The following is a 16028-nucleotide window of genomic DNA, read 5'->3' as shown; positions in this document are numbered from 1 at the left end:
TGAGACAGTCTTTTGAATGTCCTCTATTGTTAACGTGTGTGCAGCTCTTAACACACACCAACACTTCCACGCACATCATCTGATTATTTGATCTTCTCGTTATTCTTATGAAATACTTTATAGGTAAAGAATTGACTGAAGCTCAGAAAAATTGGAATCTCATCCAAGGACACACAGCAACAAGGTCTTCCTCACTCTAAAACATACTTGCAGGCCACTATATGAGGCTGTCATTAAATGCCTGTAGAAAGAGTCAGAAAAATAGCTCAAAATCCCTAAGGCTCCTCTTCCGGGTTCCCTCAGAGGCTGAAGAAATCAATATAGTTCTACACAGCCTCATAACCTGGGAGTGACTTGGCCACTGGAGAAAATTGTGGATCATTATTCTTAAAAAGAGTAATGGGCTTTACCGAATGCCAATTGCCATGGTTGGTTTTGTGACAGAAAAATCAGTGAGCAGTAAAAGTGAGTATACTCACTGAAGGAGTTCATGATCAAGTGGGCAGACAAGACAGGTTAACAAATAACTAATAACAGAAGATGCCAGCTGCTGTGACAGAGATAGGAACAGTCCTGCTAAGGTTTATGAGATGCACTGTGTGCCCAGCTTTGGCTCCTCAAAGGAGATAGGCCCTGAACTTAGTCTACTTCTCATCCACATGACATGTTTTCTTCCACTTGCCTTTCTCTTTTTGTAGAAAAAAAAAAATATTTTTTCAATGTCTTGCTTTGTCATCCAGGCTGGAGTGCAGTGGTGTAATCACCGCTCACTGCAGTCTTGACTTCCTGGACCCAGGCGATCCTCCCGTCTCAGCCTCCTGAGTAGCAGAGATGGCAGGCATGCACCATCATGTGTGGCTAATTTTTTTTTTTTTAATTTGTAGAGATAGGGTCACACTATGTTGCCCAAGCTGATTTTGAATACCTGTTCTCAAGATATCCTCCCACCCTGGCATTTCAAAGCACTGGGATTACAGGCATGAGCCACAGCAACCCACTATCCTTCCCTTTCAGATGCCTGGACTCTCCACCACTCATCCTGCTCCTTCACCCCATTATTCATAAATTTTAAATCAATTAGTGATATCACTTTAGCAGCCTAAGGTTTATATTAATAGAATGTAAGATCCACAAAAGCAGAAACCTTGTGTATTTTATTCATTGTTATGTCCTCAGGTGCCTGGAACAGTGCCCGGCACATAAGTAGATCCTCAACAAATATATATAGGAAGAAAAATCTGATATTCATTTTAGAATTCTTAAATATTTTTAATTTAAAAGAGAACAATGAGCTTACTAAATTTAAAACAAAAAGACCTCCACCTCCACTGCCCCCAGTAGCATAGATATATCCTCTTTTGTCTACACATTCATTTCTCCATTATTTCATTTTCACACATTTAGTAGCTTCCACTGTGATGCCCTGATATCCTAAACCATGAGCTTTTGCCCATGCCTGGTAGAGAAAGGGCCTCTCCTTGGTGTAAATGTCACGCTGACAGCCAGCAGCCTCTGATGTACTGTGTTCTGTGTAGATTGGGATTTGGAATTCCAACAGTGGGCTTAACATGACGGACAGCAACAAAGACAAGTCCAGCAATATCACTGACTCACTGGCCAACCGAACACTCATTGTCACCACCATTCTGGTAAGTTGACTTCGTGGAATTGAGGATGTCTTATCCAGACTCCTGCCTTAGACTTTGAAGCATTCCTCAACTGTCTTTTTCATGTCAACGCTTCTGTCTGCAAATGTCCATTTTTATCTGGGACAGTTCTCTGTTGTGTTTGAATGACCCCACTATCAGTTTATTTGAGGATAAACCTAAAGAATATGTCAGCAGTATAGCAACTATTACAATTTTATAAAACAAAATGAGCATTCATTTAGTCAAATGAGCATTAACAAGATTATAGATGCATGGTAGTAGGCAAATGTACATTTTTTAATAGGAGATGGGATTGATCATGTACCTGGATAAGCAGAGAATAAGCAGATGTGAGATTTAAGGTCTCAAAAAAGAAAATGGGACAGATGATAAAAGACATAAAAATGGCCTTTGGAATGGGCTACCCTGAAGGAAACCAACCAAAATGTGTAGATAGTAAGTGAATAGTTAAATTGAGATGAAATTTAGATGAAGAAATGAGAATAGTCATAGACAGGAAGTGCAAAGAATGAAAGGAGATATTTAGTGATATACATTTCTCTGTCATGAGGCTCTGAGATAAAACCCAGAACAGTGAGGGGTCATACAATAAAAGCCTGGGTATTGGTACAGCAGGTGGCCAGGCATCGGGGCTCCCATTGCCCTCTGTGCCTTCCTTCTTCTCAGACCCAACATTTAAATGTGACTCTGTCTCCATCACACCATTTCCTCACAGCCCCACCCTCCACAGAGGAAGGAAGAGCTCCCATCTAAAGAGGCAGAAGGGGAAGAAACAGTAATAGAGGAAGTGTTCTGTATTTATAGAAGGCAGAGGCAGGCAGACGAGTGAATGACTTCAGTACTCTCAGCTCTTCAAAATCCTTTTCAAATATTTCACATCCTCAGGCCGCTGCTGGAGTAAACTCTTCCTTTCATTATAACAGGGTTTTCATATTTGGTTTGTTTCCTTTAGGAAGAACCCTATGTTATGTACAGGAAATCTGATAAGCCTCTATATGGAAATGATCGATTTGAAGGATATTGCCTGGACCTGTTGAAAGAATTGTCAAACATCCTGGGTTTCATTTATGATGTTAAACTAGTTCCCGATGGCAAATATGGGGCCCAGAATGACAAAGGAGAGTGGAACGGGATGGTTAAAGAACTCATAGATCACGTAAGTTACAATATTTCTAATGTATCTGAAAATATGCATAAGAGAAAGTAAGAAAAAAATTATTACAGAAGAAACGTTTGATTTTTTTTTGAATTGTAAAATTTTTTTTAAGAAGCAAAGGAAGACAACCTAGAAATGGAGTTTGCTTACTTAGAAGGGCAAGTGAAGATCAAAATCAATGATAAAAATATGTGGTGCATTAGTTTGCTATAAAGAACTGCCTGAGACTAGGTAAGTTAAAATAAAGGGATTTAATTGACATAGTTCCTCATGACTGGGAAGGCCTCAGGAAACTTACAATCATGGCAGAACATGCCTCATTGCAGGGTGGCAGGTGAGAGAATGAGTGCAAGCCAGGAAGATGCTAGACACTTCTAAAACCATCATTTCTCATGAGACTCACTTGTAATCACCAGAACAGCATGGGGGAAAGTGCCCTCATGAGACAATGACCTTCACCTGGTCCCACCCTTGACACATGGGGATTATTACAGTTCAGGCTGAGATTTGGGTGGGGACACAGAGCCGAACCATATCATATGGATCCTTCCTTCCTTTCTTTCTTTCTCTCTCTCTCTTTCTTTCTTTCTTTCCTTTTCTTTTTTCTTTCATTTTCTTTTCTTTTCTTCTTTTTCTTGAGATGGAGTCTCACTCTTTTTGCCCAAGCTGGAGTGCAGTGGCACCATCTCTGCTCACTGCAAACTCCACCTCCCAGGTTTAAGCATTTCTCCTGCCTCAGCCTCCTGAGTAGCTGGGATTACAGGCACCTGACACCATGCCCAAAGAATTTTTGTATTTTTGGTAGAGACGGGGTTTCACCATGTTGACCAGGCTGGAGTTGAACTCCTGACCTCAGGTCATCTGCCCATTTTGGCCTCCCAAAGACTGGGAATTACAGATGTGAACCACTGTGCCCAACCATGGGCCTTTTTTGCATACTGAAAATAAACTTAAGTGATTCTTAAATAAAGAATTTTAAAGTTGTCAGCTCAGAGCAAAATCTCATCATGTTAACTAACAGTATAACCAAGTTGCTCATTCCTTCTTTTTCTCACATACCCTTTTAAGACATCCTTCTGCCTATTTTGTCTTCATTTAGTTCCAGAATTATATATATATATGTTTTTGTATGTATGTGTGTATTTTATCTTTGCTGATACTATTTCATAAACATAACTTTTTAAATCAACGGTTTTTGTATTAGAACCAATTATCACAGGAGATTCGTGACATTTACAGTGTCTAGATATTTGCAAAGAAGCCAGACTAAGCTGATAATTTTGAACTTGCTTTTGCAGAGGGCTGACCTGGCAGTGGCTCCTCTTACCATCACCTATGTGCGGGAGAAAGTCATTGACTTCTCCAAACCCTTCATGACCCTAGGCATCAGCATTCTCTATCGGAAGCCCAATGGTACCAATCCAGGCGTCTTCTCCTTTCTCAACCCCCTGTCTCCAGATATTTGGATGTATGTGCTCTTAGCCTGCTTGGGAGTCAGTTGTGTACTCTTTGTGATTGCAAGGTAAGTTTAAGAACCACTGAATTCACAAGAGGTGTAGGTCAGTCTCAGATTCCTGTATGTCCCAGAGGCAGACAAAAATTAAGAACTTCAAAGTGTACTTTTAGTTTTGCCAGTGTTCTATTCTCGCAGGTTTCCATATAAAAGCCATTCTGTAAATGAATGTTTTCTAATTACTTATAAAGTTACTTTTAAAAGGGAGGAAGATAATTTTTAATATGAGTTTAACTTTATCCCTATTTCAAGCAACATAAAATGGTTATTTAGCCATTTTCTTTGATATATAACAAAAGCACTGTCTCATGTCTAAAATGTTTCCATAGGAATAGTAAAATGGTGTCAAGATATCTGACCCCTAGAATATTTAGGTAAGCAAAACATTAAAAAGTTAGCAAATAATTATCATAGCAAATAAAAAACACTGAAGGGAAAATGTTGTCAAGTCCTTAGGAATAAATAAAATACTTCAAAACTTCTATTAAATTTATTTTTAAAACATTAGAAAGTTAAAGAGAATTCTAGGAATAATGCTGAAAGGAAAAATTGCTTATATACAGAGCCTGGGGACATGAAACCTCTGTGCTACCATTAAGATGATTCAGTTGAGGTTTTTATTTTTTGAGACTTAACTCTGTATTTAACTCTTTTGTTCTACACAGTTCCTTAAAGGATTTTATACCTTTCAGCGGATCATATTTTCTGAATACCTTTAATGCTAAATTTGAAACAGCTATTTTATCTTTCTGTTAGCTTAAACATTTGCTATCCCTAGATAAACCATGTTTTTAAAAAATTGCTTTTGTACGTCCCTACTTGTTTTCAATCATTTTCACCTTTCAACAAAACTCAGTGAACTTTTTCCCTAATCGATTTTTGTTTTCCCTCCAGGAATTTCTAAGAGAAATATTTCTTCATGCTAGCTCTTTGTCATTGTCCACTGTCTGATTTTGATTAATGCCAGGTAACTTTTCCCTGGTGTAATTATAAAGAAAGCTTGGGAAAATAACCCAGGCTGGAAAGGTTTTAAAGATTCACAAGGCAGACATACTGAAACCAAATCAATGTGTGCTCTCACATGTGGGTATTTATACATTCAAAATGAAATGAATGTTTTCAAGTTCTCTATGCCTTTTAGAGTGTGCCATTACCAAAGCTCAGGTTTTGTTTTTAGTGACCCAATCTCCCTTTCGGTATGCCTTACTTCCGAAAATTAAACATTGACCGTATGCACAGTAATATCATCCTTTTATATTTTAATACTCTAAATCAGTGATTCTCAGCTAGGAGTGATTTTGTCCCACAGGGAACGTTTGGAATATTTGCAACCCTTTTTTTAGTTGTCACTACTGGGAGTAGGAAGTAATACCAAGTGGATGGAGCCCAGGGACGCTGACAAACATCTTATAGCGTACAGGACAGGCATGCCCCAAAAATTATTCACTTCAAAATGTCAACAGCACCAGGGTTCACAAACCCATGCTCAAAACATTGCTTTGGGTATTAAAGTTTTTTTTAAATAAATTGTTTATAATTTAATAAATAATCATTTACCTTTGGAGGTATATTTTTCATTACTGACTCCTCAGTGAAGTTACTGTTGCCTTGGAATGGCCATTTATTAAATGACCACCCTAAGGTAAAGCACCTTCTAATAAGGAATCTTGTGTTTACTTGTTCTTGCATACCTCTGCCCTGAGGCCCATGCCTCTTGGGTGATATTCTGACTGGTGGAGCAATTCATGCAGCCCAGGGCAACAGAAAAGTGAGTTTTCATACTTCGCAGTCTCAGGCTCTCTCTAGACAGAGATGTTGATGAGTAGAACAGGCAAGGCGAGTTGATGAGAAAATACATTGCTTTTATGTAAATAAAATACATGTTTATTACATGACTTGATCAAAGCCAGCGGGAGAAGAAATGCCAGCAGCATCAGAAAGTTCTCACAAGAACACAGGCTGAAAGTACCCTTTTACACTTGACTCAAACTGTGCACTTAAATCTCCTTATTTTTGTCATCAGAGTATGTCAGGATGGCATGCCATTCAGCAGTGTTCCCTCCTTATTTTATCTGTTCTTCCATAAGCTCGTGGTGACCCAGACCTCCATATTTCTGACTTCCCACATTTTATTTCTATTAAGGTAATAGCATCCCCACAACCACCATTGATGCAATCCATTCGGTATTCCTACTCTCTGAGAGAACCATTTATAAGCCAGTCGTTCCTTATTTCGCTTATTCTTCTTGTCTCCCCTTCCACTGTGTTCTTGCCCTGGTCTTGGTTCAGACATGGAGGTGTTATGCGTCAAATGCAAACTTGGAAACAGTATGGATGCAATATAGAAAAGAACTCCCTACAAGGCACAAGCACACTGCCGTGAAGACTCTACTTTCAACTTCCTTTACCTTCTCTACACCTTTGAATCCACCCTGCTTCTACTTCATAAAGCCACTAAATATATATTTGGAGGTGATTTTCAAAAACAAAATTCTGCCTAAGTAGATGTACCAATTCACTTTTACTTCCCAGCATCATAGTTTGAGACCATGAACTCAAATAACTCTGCCCCTTCAGTTACCACCTTAGTGTTTTGCACTCCAAGTTAAGAAAGTGGAAACGAAAAACAGTAAATCTCATAATCATCTACAGCTCTAGGGAGACTTTTGAATTTATGTTGTAAATTGTTTTCTTTTTTGTTCTTTAAAGAGGAAAATAAAGCCCCATCACTGTAGTTAAGTGAATGCCCTCACTAGATAGATGCCTAAAAATTATTTGCTGAACTGAATTAAATGCATAAAGATGTAGACATTGGGGAGACAAACGAAGGAAAACAATATTTAATTACTATGACTTTTAACAAGTGTCTATGTTGGGGTTTTGGTTTTGTGTTTGACTGTGTTTCCACTTTTTGAAAAATATTTAATACCAAGAAATTATGTCCAACATAAACAATTTAAACAAATCAATTATCCGATAGAATGTCTGCTTAAGTTCTATAATTTATGTTTGTCTTCTTAAAAATTGACATTTTTTAAATTAGCATTTGGCAGAAAAATATCCAGAAAACCATTGAAAGTAAATTCTTTTTTTTTTTTTTTTTTTTTTGAGACGGAATTTCGCTTTTGTTACCCAGGCTGGAGTGCAATGGCACGATCTTGGCTCACCGCAACCTCCGCCTCCTGGGTTCAGGCAATTCTCCTGCCTCAGCCTCCCGAGTAGCTAGGATTACAGGCACGCGCCACCGTGCCCAGCTAATTTTTTGTATTTTTAGTAGAGACGGGGTTTCACCATGTTGACCATGATAGTCTCGATCTCTCGACCTCGTGATCCACCCATCTCGGCCTCCCAAAGTGCTGGGATTACGGGCTTGAGCCACCGCGCCCGGCCGAAAGTAAATTCTATGGTTATGATACAAACCCAACCATTAGATTACAAGTTCAATAAAGCGTTCTGCCTTAAAAGATGGATTTTTCTCTCCTCAACGCAGCCTACTGTGCATTCTCAGCCACAAAAATTAGACCCTTAATTAGAAAACTTCTGTGTGAGCTTGTTTTATATCTTCCATTCAAGTGTAAGGCTGGCATAAACAAACATAAACCCAAAGTGAACTTTCACATTTCAACATAAGGCTACTCTTCTATATGCAAGTTTTGTCACAGGTTTTAAGCACATTTGTTCCCTTCTCTACCATTTTAGTAAAGATCAGTATTGATTTCTTTAGAGTCATTCGGGGACAGCAGTTTTGAATTATCTTTGGTGTAGGTCACATACTAATCTTTTCACCAGACTTCCTAATGCTGACACCGCTGTCACACTGGCATCTTTAAGCAGGCATTAGGAATTCCAAGCTGAAATGTCTACATCCAGGCAACAGGTAGGTCTATTGCATTATAGAACCAGTGTCTTACAGCACGGCATCATGTCACTGTTTAATATTCACCAGACCACATACTCCATAAGTCACTCAGAATCCCAGAGAGAAGGAACCTAAAATATCTCTGCAGAGCAGGCAGAATCACATTGCTATTTAGACAGTTTTACTTTTTGCCACACAAAAATTAGATTAATTGCTCTCTTATAAGTGCAAAGTATGAAACAAGACCAAGTTAAAAGCAGCGTTCCAAAGAGGAAAGTGATGAGCTCATTGGTGGGAGCGTATCTGAGAGAGAAATGCCAGAATATTGAAGGGCTCGTGGTTGCCAAGTCTTACGGTCTATTTGAAAAAAATAAAACCCCTTCTCTTGAATACATTAGCCTCTAAATTTATTTCAATTAATATTTTAAAATTATTGTACAAGTGACAATGATAGTGTTTAAGTAATGGGATCTTTACTCTGCATGCTGTTTCAATTAATAGGTTCATTAATATTAGTATTCATTTCTTCAGCTCAGCACACTACTATGGCTATAAGAGTGTGCAAATTCAAAACTTAATTATATTGTTGAAACATTAATTAAAATGTATTGGCATGGCATTGTCAATTATAGCTATATTCGTCGGCTTCCTAGGAACCTGCATGGTGTACCCTGCAGCTGTGGAGAAGCCGCAGTAATGAGTCGGATTTCATTAGGCTGGGATCAACTACCAAGCTGTTATCCCAGTCCCCCTAAGACTCAATGAGGAGGCACTGAACACGTTCCAGAAGGTGTCTGAAGGTTTAGAAAATGGTTTTTCATGAAGAGGAATTGTCTGCCCATTTCCTTGTGCTGGATTCACAATGTGCCTTGTTTTCATATACATAATGTATTCACCTTAAGCCCAGTTCTCCCCAGTGTGTCAGCAACCTGCCATTGTTTACTGCTGAAACTTTGTGGCTGGAGAGCATTCCATGTGTTCTCCTGGGCTTTATGGGGTTTTAACATTATTCGAATATTCCTGCTTGCATTGAAAAGACCCAACGGCAAACGGCTAATCTGTCAGTGCTAAAAATGACTGCATTTTAAATTATTTTCAGATCACTTTGTTGTGCTTCTGCTAATGCCTTTTTGGAAAAATAAGCACCACTTGGCAGGATAGCCCTGGAAAGTAACCACAGAGCAGAGGCCTCCTTTGGGCTGCCTAGGTCAGATCAATGCTTTAAAAAAATAGAGAAATAACGAAAAATGTATTTAGTTCTGCAGATTTTTGTTTTAAGTACACCCCTAGAGATATCTGGATTCCCTCATCTTTACAAATAAGGAAATTGAGGCCAGAGAGGAGAGGTTGAGCGAATTGTTCCAAGTTGACTTCCCACACTACTAGCTGTGTTTCCAGAAACATTTACTGCCTATAGCACACCACCTTGCAGGTAGAGCTATAATAATGCTATAGAAAGCATACCACTTACAAAACCAGGTTGGTGATTAAGTGACCACAGGCCATAGTTCTGAAAACAAATTTAAAACAAATCAAAAGGAGATTATGAACTTAAGATTCTCCAGTGAGGCATGCTATGTCGTTAATACTAATATATACCACTAGACCTGGACCAGAATAATTCCAAATGTAAGCCTTGTCTCTTCATTAGGATTATGATTTTTTCCCATGTACTATTCAAAAACATCTAATACGCTCCAAATTCAGCTCTACATTTTGTTCACTGATTGTTTTCGGCCTTGCAACCCCTTTGATGCATGACAAAATCGCCAGAACGCCACTTAGACTCTTTCTAACCATCTGTCCATACAAACCCCTTGAAGGCAAGTCACCCCTTTTTTTGTGTGTCTCCCACAGGATCTAGCAACACAGTATCTTGACATTGTAGTTGCTATACAACAAGTGTGTGTCACGTTCATCGCTACTTGGTGGGGTAAATACTTGGGATGAGTGATCCTTTCTTTACAGTTCATCTAGCTGTTCAGTAATATGGAAATGAATGAAAACTCAAGAATTCAGTAGACATAGATCTGAGGAGTACAATTCCAGCTGACCATTTGCCTAGAAATAAGAAGTCTGGTAAATATTAACGTGTCAAGGCTCTTTGCACTTTGCCCACCAAAGCTGTAAGTTTCTGACTATGGCCTTTACTCCTTTGGTTTGAAGCTTTCACCATGAATTGTTGGGTTTTCTGCATTACTCAGCAGGTTTTGCTGGTGCCTTGTGTGTTTGTCTGATATTTACAGCCTGTTTCTGTTAACTACCACAGGTTTACACCCTACGAGTGGTATAACCCCCACCCATGCAACCCTGACTCAGACGTGGTGGAAAACAATTTTACTTTACTAAATAGTTTCTGGTTTGGAGTTGGAGCTCTCATGCAGCAAGGTACACCGGTTGCCTATCTTTGTCACACGCATCCCACAGTGTGCTGACAGGCTTTCATGCTGGTAAACTCCACCATGAAGCTAGAGGGTAGGATGAAACACTGTGTCAGGAACTTAAGAAAATAGCAACTCACTTTCTAGCCAGTTCTGAAGATAAAGCAAAACCAATGACCTATATGGAACTCCCTTGCTATATATCTAAAACAACACTTCTATCAGGCAATAAATACAAATCTTCCTGTAGGTAGCAAAGGATAAGGTACCCGAGAAATTGCTTACAAATTTGCATAGATGGAGACGTTGCTCTTCTCCTTCTCAGCCATAGGTCCATGAGTGAGAGGTTTAAAGGAGCGGAATTTAAATCCTTTGAAGATTAAATTCACTGAGATTCTTCCAATTGCTGAACTTACCTAGGACTTCCACCTAATTACTACTCTGGCAAACCCTACTGAGATTCATTTTAGCCTCCCAGTAACTTCACAATCTCCTTCAATTGGTAACCATAGCAACAATAAACTGTAGGAGTCAGGGAAATAAAGTTTGACCATAGAAATGTAATATATTTTATACACTTCCTATGAAATGGGGGATTCTGCTTCCATAAAGGGGGAAGGGGGAGTTGTTTTAACCTTTGGAAGAACTCTCTTTTGTGATTTTTTTTCAGCTTCAATGCCAGGCATATGGTATAGACAATACTCCAGGATTAAGTGCATTAATGTAAGAAAATCATAAGTTACAGATGCTGTTGTGTTTTGAATATCTGCTCATTTGACAATAAGCTGCAAAATACAGTGGCAAAGGAAAATTCCACTGGGATGTACATCAAACGTATTTCCTATTTGGGGGTGAACCCTTAGGTTTCTCATTAGGGAAGTATTACAATACTTGAAGTATTTATCTTTTGGGTCTTCAAAGTAGAGAGAGAGAGACTATGGAAATACCAAATTCTAATAATGAAATAGTAAATAGTTAAAGACAGTGGGAAAATTCTAGTTATACAATTAAATGTGGTTTGTGTGGGCACTGCTAAATAGGTATAGATATCATCTGATTTACTAGAAATCACTTGCATAAATTTAGAGCATAGCACAGAGGTATAAATCCTGCAGAAAACCCCATATACTATTTTACCTATGCATTTAATTTTTAGGATATTTATCTTGTGAGCAATTACCGTCAGAGTGAAGGAGATCCCTGCTCCTTCTCCACACTTTGTCTTCTCCAGGCATTAGAATAAATATGTATATATACTTTTAGGTTTCACAGAGCATGCAGCAGGCCTGTGCAGGCATATGACTGTGGCTGCCTTCTGTCATGTGAGTGCACCCACCCCCAGAATTTATCTTTCATCTTTTACCTGTTTGGAGTTTACCATCATCCACAGCACACTGTGGGATGCAGTGTCTGTTAGTTACCACTACCTTGGGTACATGACAGTCAGCCCCAACCAGACTCTGCTTGTCTTTTAAGAAGTTTACAAACATTTGTCAAGTGCAACAAATCTTTCCAGGTACAAACTTGAGGTACTTGTGACTGTTAGTGCATCTGTCTCTAGCATGTGGCGTTGAACCAGGTAGCTATCCTCTGTTGCGCTCTCTCTTGTTAGCAGAAGCTTGTCATTGTACTCAATTGGAAACCATTTTGTTACATTTTTTTTTCAAACACCCTATCAGTACAATAAAAGGATCCTATAGACCAGACATCTGACCTGCTGTACTTTACTTTTTTAATGTGATGATCAGACTTTCTCTTTTCTACAGAGCGTGAGCAAAGTCTGGATCAGGATTGGCTGTCATGTCTGCCATAAAAGGCACTAAAGAGACTTCAGCAAGTATTGTCTCTCATTCCAAATATTTTCTAGTAATGTTTCACTCAACTTATAATGCTTTCATAATTTCATCCTCTAGAGTACTAAACTTATACAAATTATTTCTATTTGAAAGAAGCCATTTCTAAGCATTTTAAATTAACATGGAGAACTATGAAATTCACAAAATTAGGTAAAAATAGAAAACAAGAAACATAGATAAATCTAATTGATGCCATATACTGAAAGTTTACAATGTAATCTCAATACATTTCTATTAATATTTTTATTAAATTTCTAAGGTAACTTTATCTAAAAGTTTAAATATGCATTTGAAAGTGTGAAAGATGAGAATTAATATTATTACATATCAACAGCCTGTTGTTCACCTGTCTGTCCTGTCTTAATGCCATATAATACATAGTTATACAAATACAGAGATAAGTTAAAACCTTGCCTTTTCATAAATGCAACCAAATAACAAAAGAATAAATTTACAGCAGAAAATCTGCACCTATGAGCTAAGAAAAATATATCTATTAACTGTTATTTATTTCCTATGGCTATTTGATGAAATAAATGGTATTTTAATGATAACCAACTAAAGATCTAAAATAATATCACATTGCCACAAGACTGCTAGATCAATTAAGAACAAAGATATAAAACAACCTTGGGCATTTAAACATACACACAACCACAGGCATATAAATCCATTAAACCACAATATTAAAATAACAGCAGCAAACTGTTCCACTAAATCCTTGGAGGCAATTTAATGGAAAACCATTATAAATCTGTATAATATTCCCCACTCAAATTCAAACAAATGACAGAAGGAAACAAAAATCGCTGTCAAACCATTTCCGTCATTAAAAGGGAATAGAATACAAAGATTCCTAATAGCATTAGGAGAATATATCCGTTAATTCAAAGCCCAGAAACTCTGCCAACTCTGATATGCTTATCACTCGCCTTGAGCTGGCTTTGATTTCATGAGCAGTATGTGCATCTGTTTATAGATTAAACCTGAGCACAAACTCATTTATTAGTAGATTGGTGAACTTCAATTTTCCTTTCCATCTTAAGCCATTATTAACTACCGAGCTTCAAAACACCTATCAGTATAATAAAAGGATCCTATAGACCAGACATCTTACCTGCTGTACTTCACTCTAGGATTTTAAATTTAGGGTCTTTTTCTTTCACTTTTTATCTGGTCACCTAAACTCTGTCATGCCTTCAGGTTCATGGAGGATATGCTATGTACGGAACCAATGGCAAATTTCAGGCACATGGACAAGCCAAAATCCATTTCTAAATCAGTACAACTGGAGTGAATTCTAATAGTACTCATTTATTCTAATTCTGCTGCTGAATGTGTAGACTTCCACAGCTCAGGTTGAGCAAAATTGAGCTAGGCTGTCTCAAGATGTCTTTCCTGTGAGTAAACTTAGCTCATGAACCCTTTCTTTTAGAGAGGAAGATTTCCATGGTAAACACATTAAGTACCTCTATTTTGTCATTTAAAAATAATTTAAAATCATCTGAATTACATCTAAAATGTACTTCCTTACCAGAAAAGTCTTCTTTCACCTAAGGAACAGCCAGTCTTTGAAGCATAGTTAAGAAACAGCATTTTATTTAAGGACAAAAGTATGCTTTGCAGAGAATGTGTATTTTTATCCAAATAAGAATCTATAGTAGAAAAAAGAATTCTGGCTTTTAAAGAAACGTAAGTCAATAAAAACTAATTCATCCACTGTCAAGCATGGCTGCATCTTACTTCATTTTATTTGTAATATCCCAATATTTTATTAAAGTACATAAGATAAATGGCATGTTAATATTTTACGTTTCTCTCATTCTCCAACCTTAAATAAAAATGTTAGCATTTCAAAGCTTTTCATAGTTATACAAAGACAGAAAACACTTTACGTCACATTTTATGATGCATTTAGACAGTAATAAAAGGCAAAGTCTTGGGATTAACTTTTCAATTCTAAGCAACTAACTACATTTTAGGCATGAAATATCTCCAGGTTAAAACTGTTTTAATACCATCAACTATTGATGATACTTTACAGTTAAAGTAGCAGTAGTGATTAATGGTTTGAAAAGAATCCTTTAGATTTTGCTCCATTTTCTAGAAAATGCATTTATTTCATCTACATACAAGATGGCAAGACTTTGATGGGTTGATCTCCCTAGAATAGTGTCAAACTGTACGTCTTCCCCTTCTTTCTGACTGTGTTTAACACCCTTGCTCTGATGATACCATCACAGGATCAGAGCTGATGCCCAAAGCTCTATCGACCAGAATAGTTGGAGGGATATGGTGGTTTTTCACCCTAATCATCATTTCATCCTACACTGCCAATCTGGCTGCCTTCTTGACAGTAGAGAGAATGGAATCCCCCATAGATTCGGCAGATGATCTGGCAAAGCAAACCAAGATAGAATATGGGGCCGTCAGAGATGGATCAACAATGACCTTCTTCAAGGTAAGAAGCTGACAAAGTGTTTTCCATGATTATCTGATATTTTGGGTAGAGGATAAAAGAGTCTTTCCAAAAAAAGGAAAAAGAAAAAGATATTGGGCAATTTTTAAAATGAAATACAATTTATAATTACATAATCCCATTATAAGGAACACCTGGAGCCTCAGTCAGCATAAAGCAATTTCTTTGGTCCCCAAGTAGGTGTCATTTATGCCACCCCAATTTAGTGTACTCAGATCCATAGATCAATATCTTCAATATCCCCTCTTGCCTTTACACCGGAAAAAGAAATGCCATTTTCTGAATAAAACCTAACCACTCATTAATCAATCACTCATTTGTACAACCCACAAAATAAAGATTCCTTAATCTAATATTCTGGTAACCAAAATGCTTGAATATCATTATTTTGTTCTTTCTGTCCTGTACTTGATGAGACAGAAGCAGATGATAAGAAAATGTGTTGATAATGAAATTTAGTTAGAGAATTAAGAACAAAAAAATCCCAGGAGACTCTGGTCTAATATTGAGTCTGCACTGATGAAGGACAGTGTTCCCAGCCATGCCTGAAGCTTTTCAAATTGTCTTCTGAGGCACCAAAAGAGAATTACGTTGGATGAGTTTAGTTTTCATGTCAAGGGCATTTCATTGTTGAGGTCTTTTTAATTACTTATCCATAGTAATGAAGCTGATTCCTGCCTCGCTTTTGTAGGAAACCTTAGTACTTTTATTATCAAATCTCAAATACTCTAATTCCCATGAAAAATAGATTTTAATAGATCCAATAGGTGTAGAGATCATGAAGTTCAACTCTTCACTTTACTTATGAAAAGAGCAAAACCTTCAGACGCTAAATTATCTGTTCCAAGTCACATACCTAGTCTATAACAGAGAAGGGGATAAAGCTTTAAAAAAAAAATTAGTGGAGGTTAATGTCCATGTGAACAAAAGGAAAACAACAGTTGTAACCAAAATAATCTCTAAAAACACCCTTGTCATGGATTCATATTCAGATTACCAAAAATGTAGTCACCACCTCAGCACTGAGAGGACTATTTTGGGGATATTTTTTAAAATAATCTTTTCCTTTCTATTATTTCCACTGAGCTCAAAATGAACTCTGTTTTTCTTCTTT

At 37.5% G+C, this 16028-nt stretch overlaps 1 protein-coding gene across 15 annotated transcripts in view; it reads left to right on the top strand.

Annotated features, from left to right (window-relative positions):
• The window catches only part of GRIK1 (glutamate ionotropic receptor kainate type subunit 1), a 389636-nt gene that overhangs the window by 336994 nt on the left and 36614 nt on the right, over nt 1-16028 (top strand). For 14 of the 15 annotated variants that reach the window (XM_035283110.3, XM_035283108.3, XM_054249096.2 and 11 more), the window contains 5 exons: nt 1536-1649; nt 2623-2826; nt 4125-4348; nt 10468-10586; nt 14679-14896. In XM_035283110.3, coding sequence (XP_035139001.1) covers nt 1536-1649; nt 2623-2826; nt 4125-4348; nt 10468-10586; nt 14679-14896 — 879 coding nt within the window. Of the gene's footprint in view, nt 1-1535; nt 1650-2622; nt 2827-4124; nt 4349-6628; nt 6863-10467; nt 10587-14678; nt 14897-16028 lie in introns of those variants that run through there. The other variant, XM_035283109.3, reaches the window with a different exon arrangement.

Source organism: Callithrix jacchus, chromosome 21 (assembly GCF_049354715.1).
Source record: "Callithrix jacchus isolate 240 chromosome 21, calJac240_pri, whole genome shotgun sequence".
In the NCBI taxonomy this organism is placed as follows: domain Eukaryota; kingdom Metazoa; phylum Chordata; class Mammalia; order Primates; family Cebidae; genus Callithrix; species Callithrix jacchus.
The sequence above is the reverse complement of the archived record's forward strand: the minus strand, read 5'-3'. Positions and strand labels throughout refer to the sequence as shown.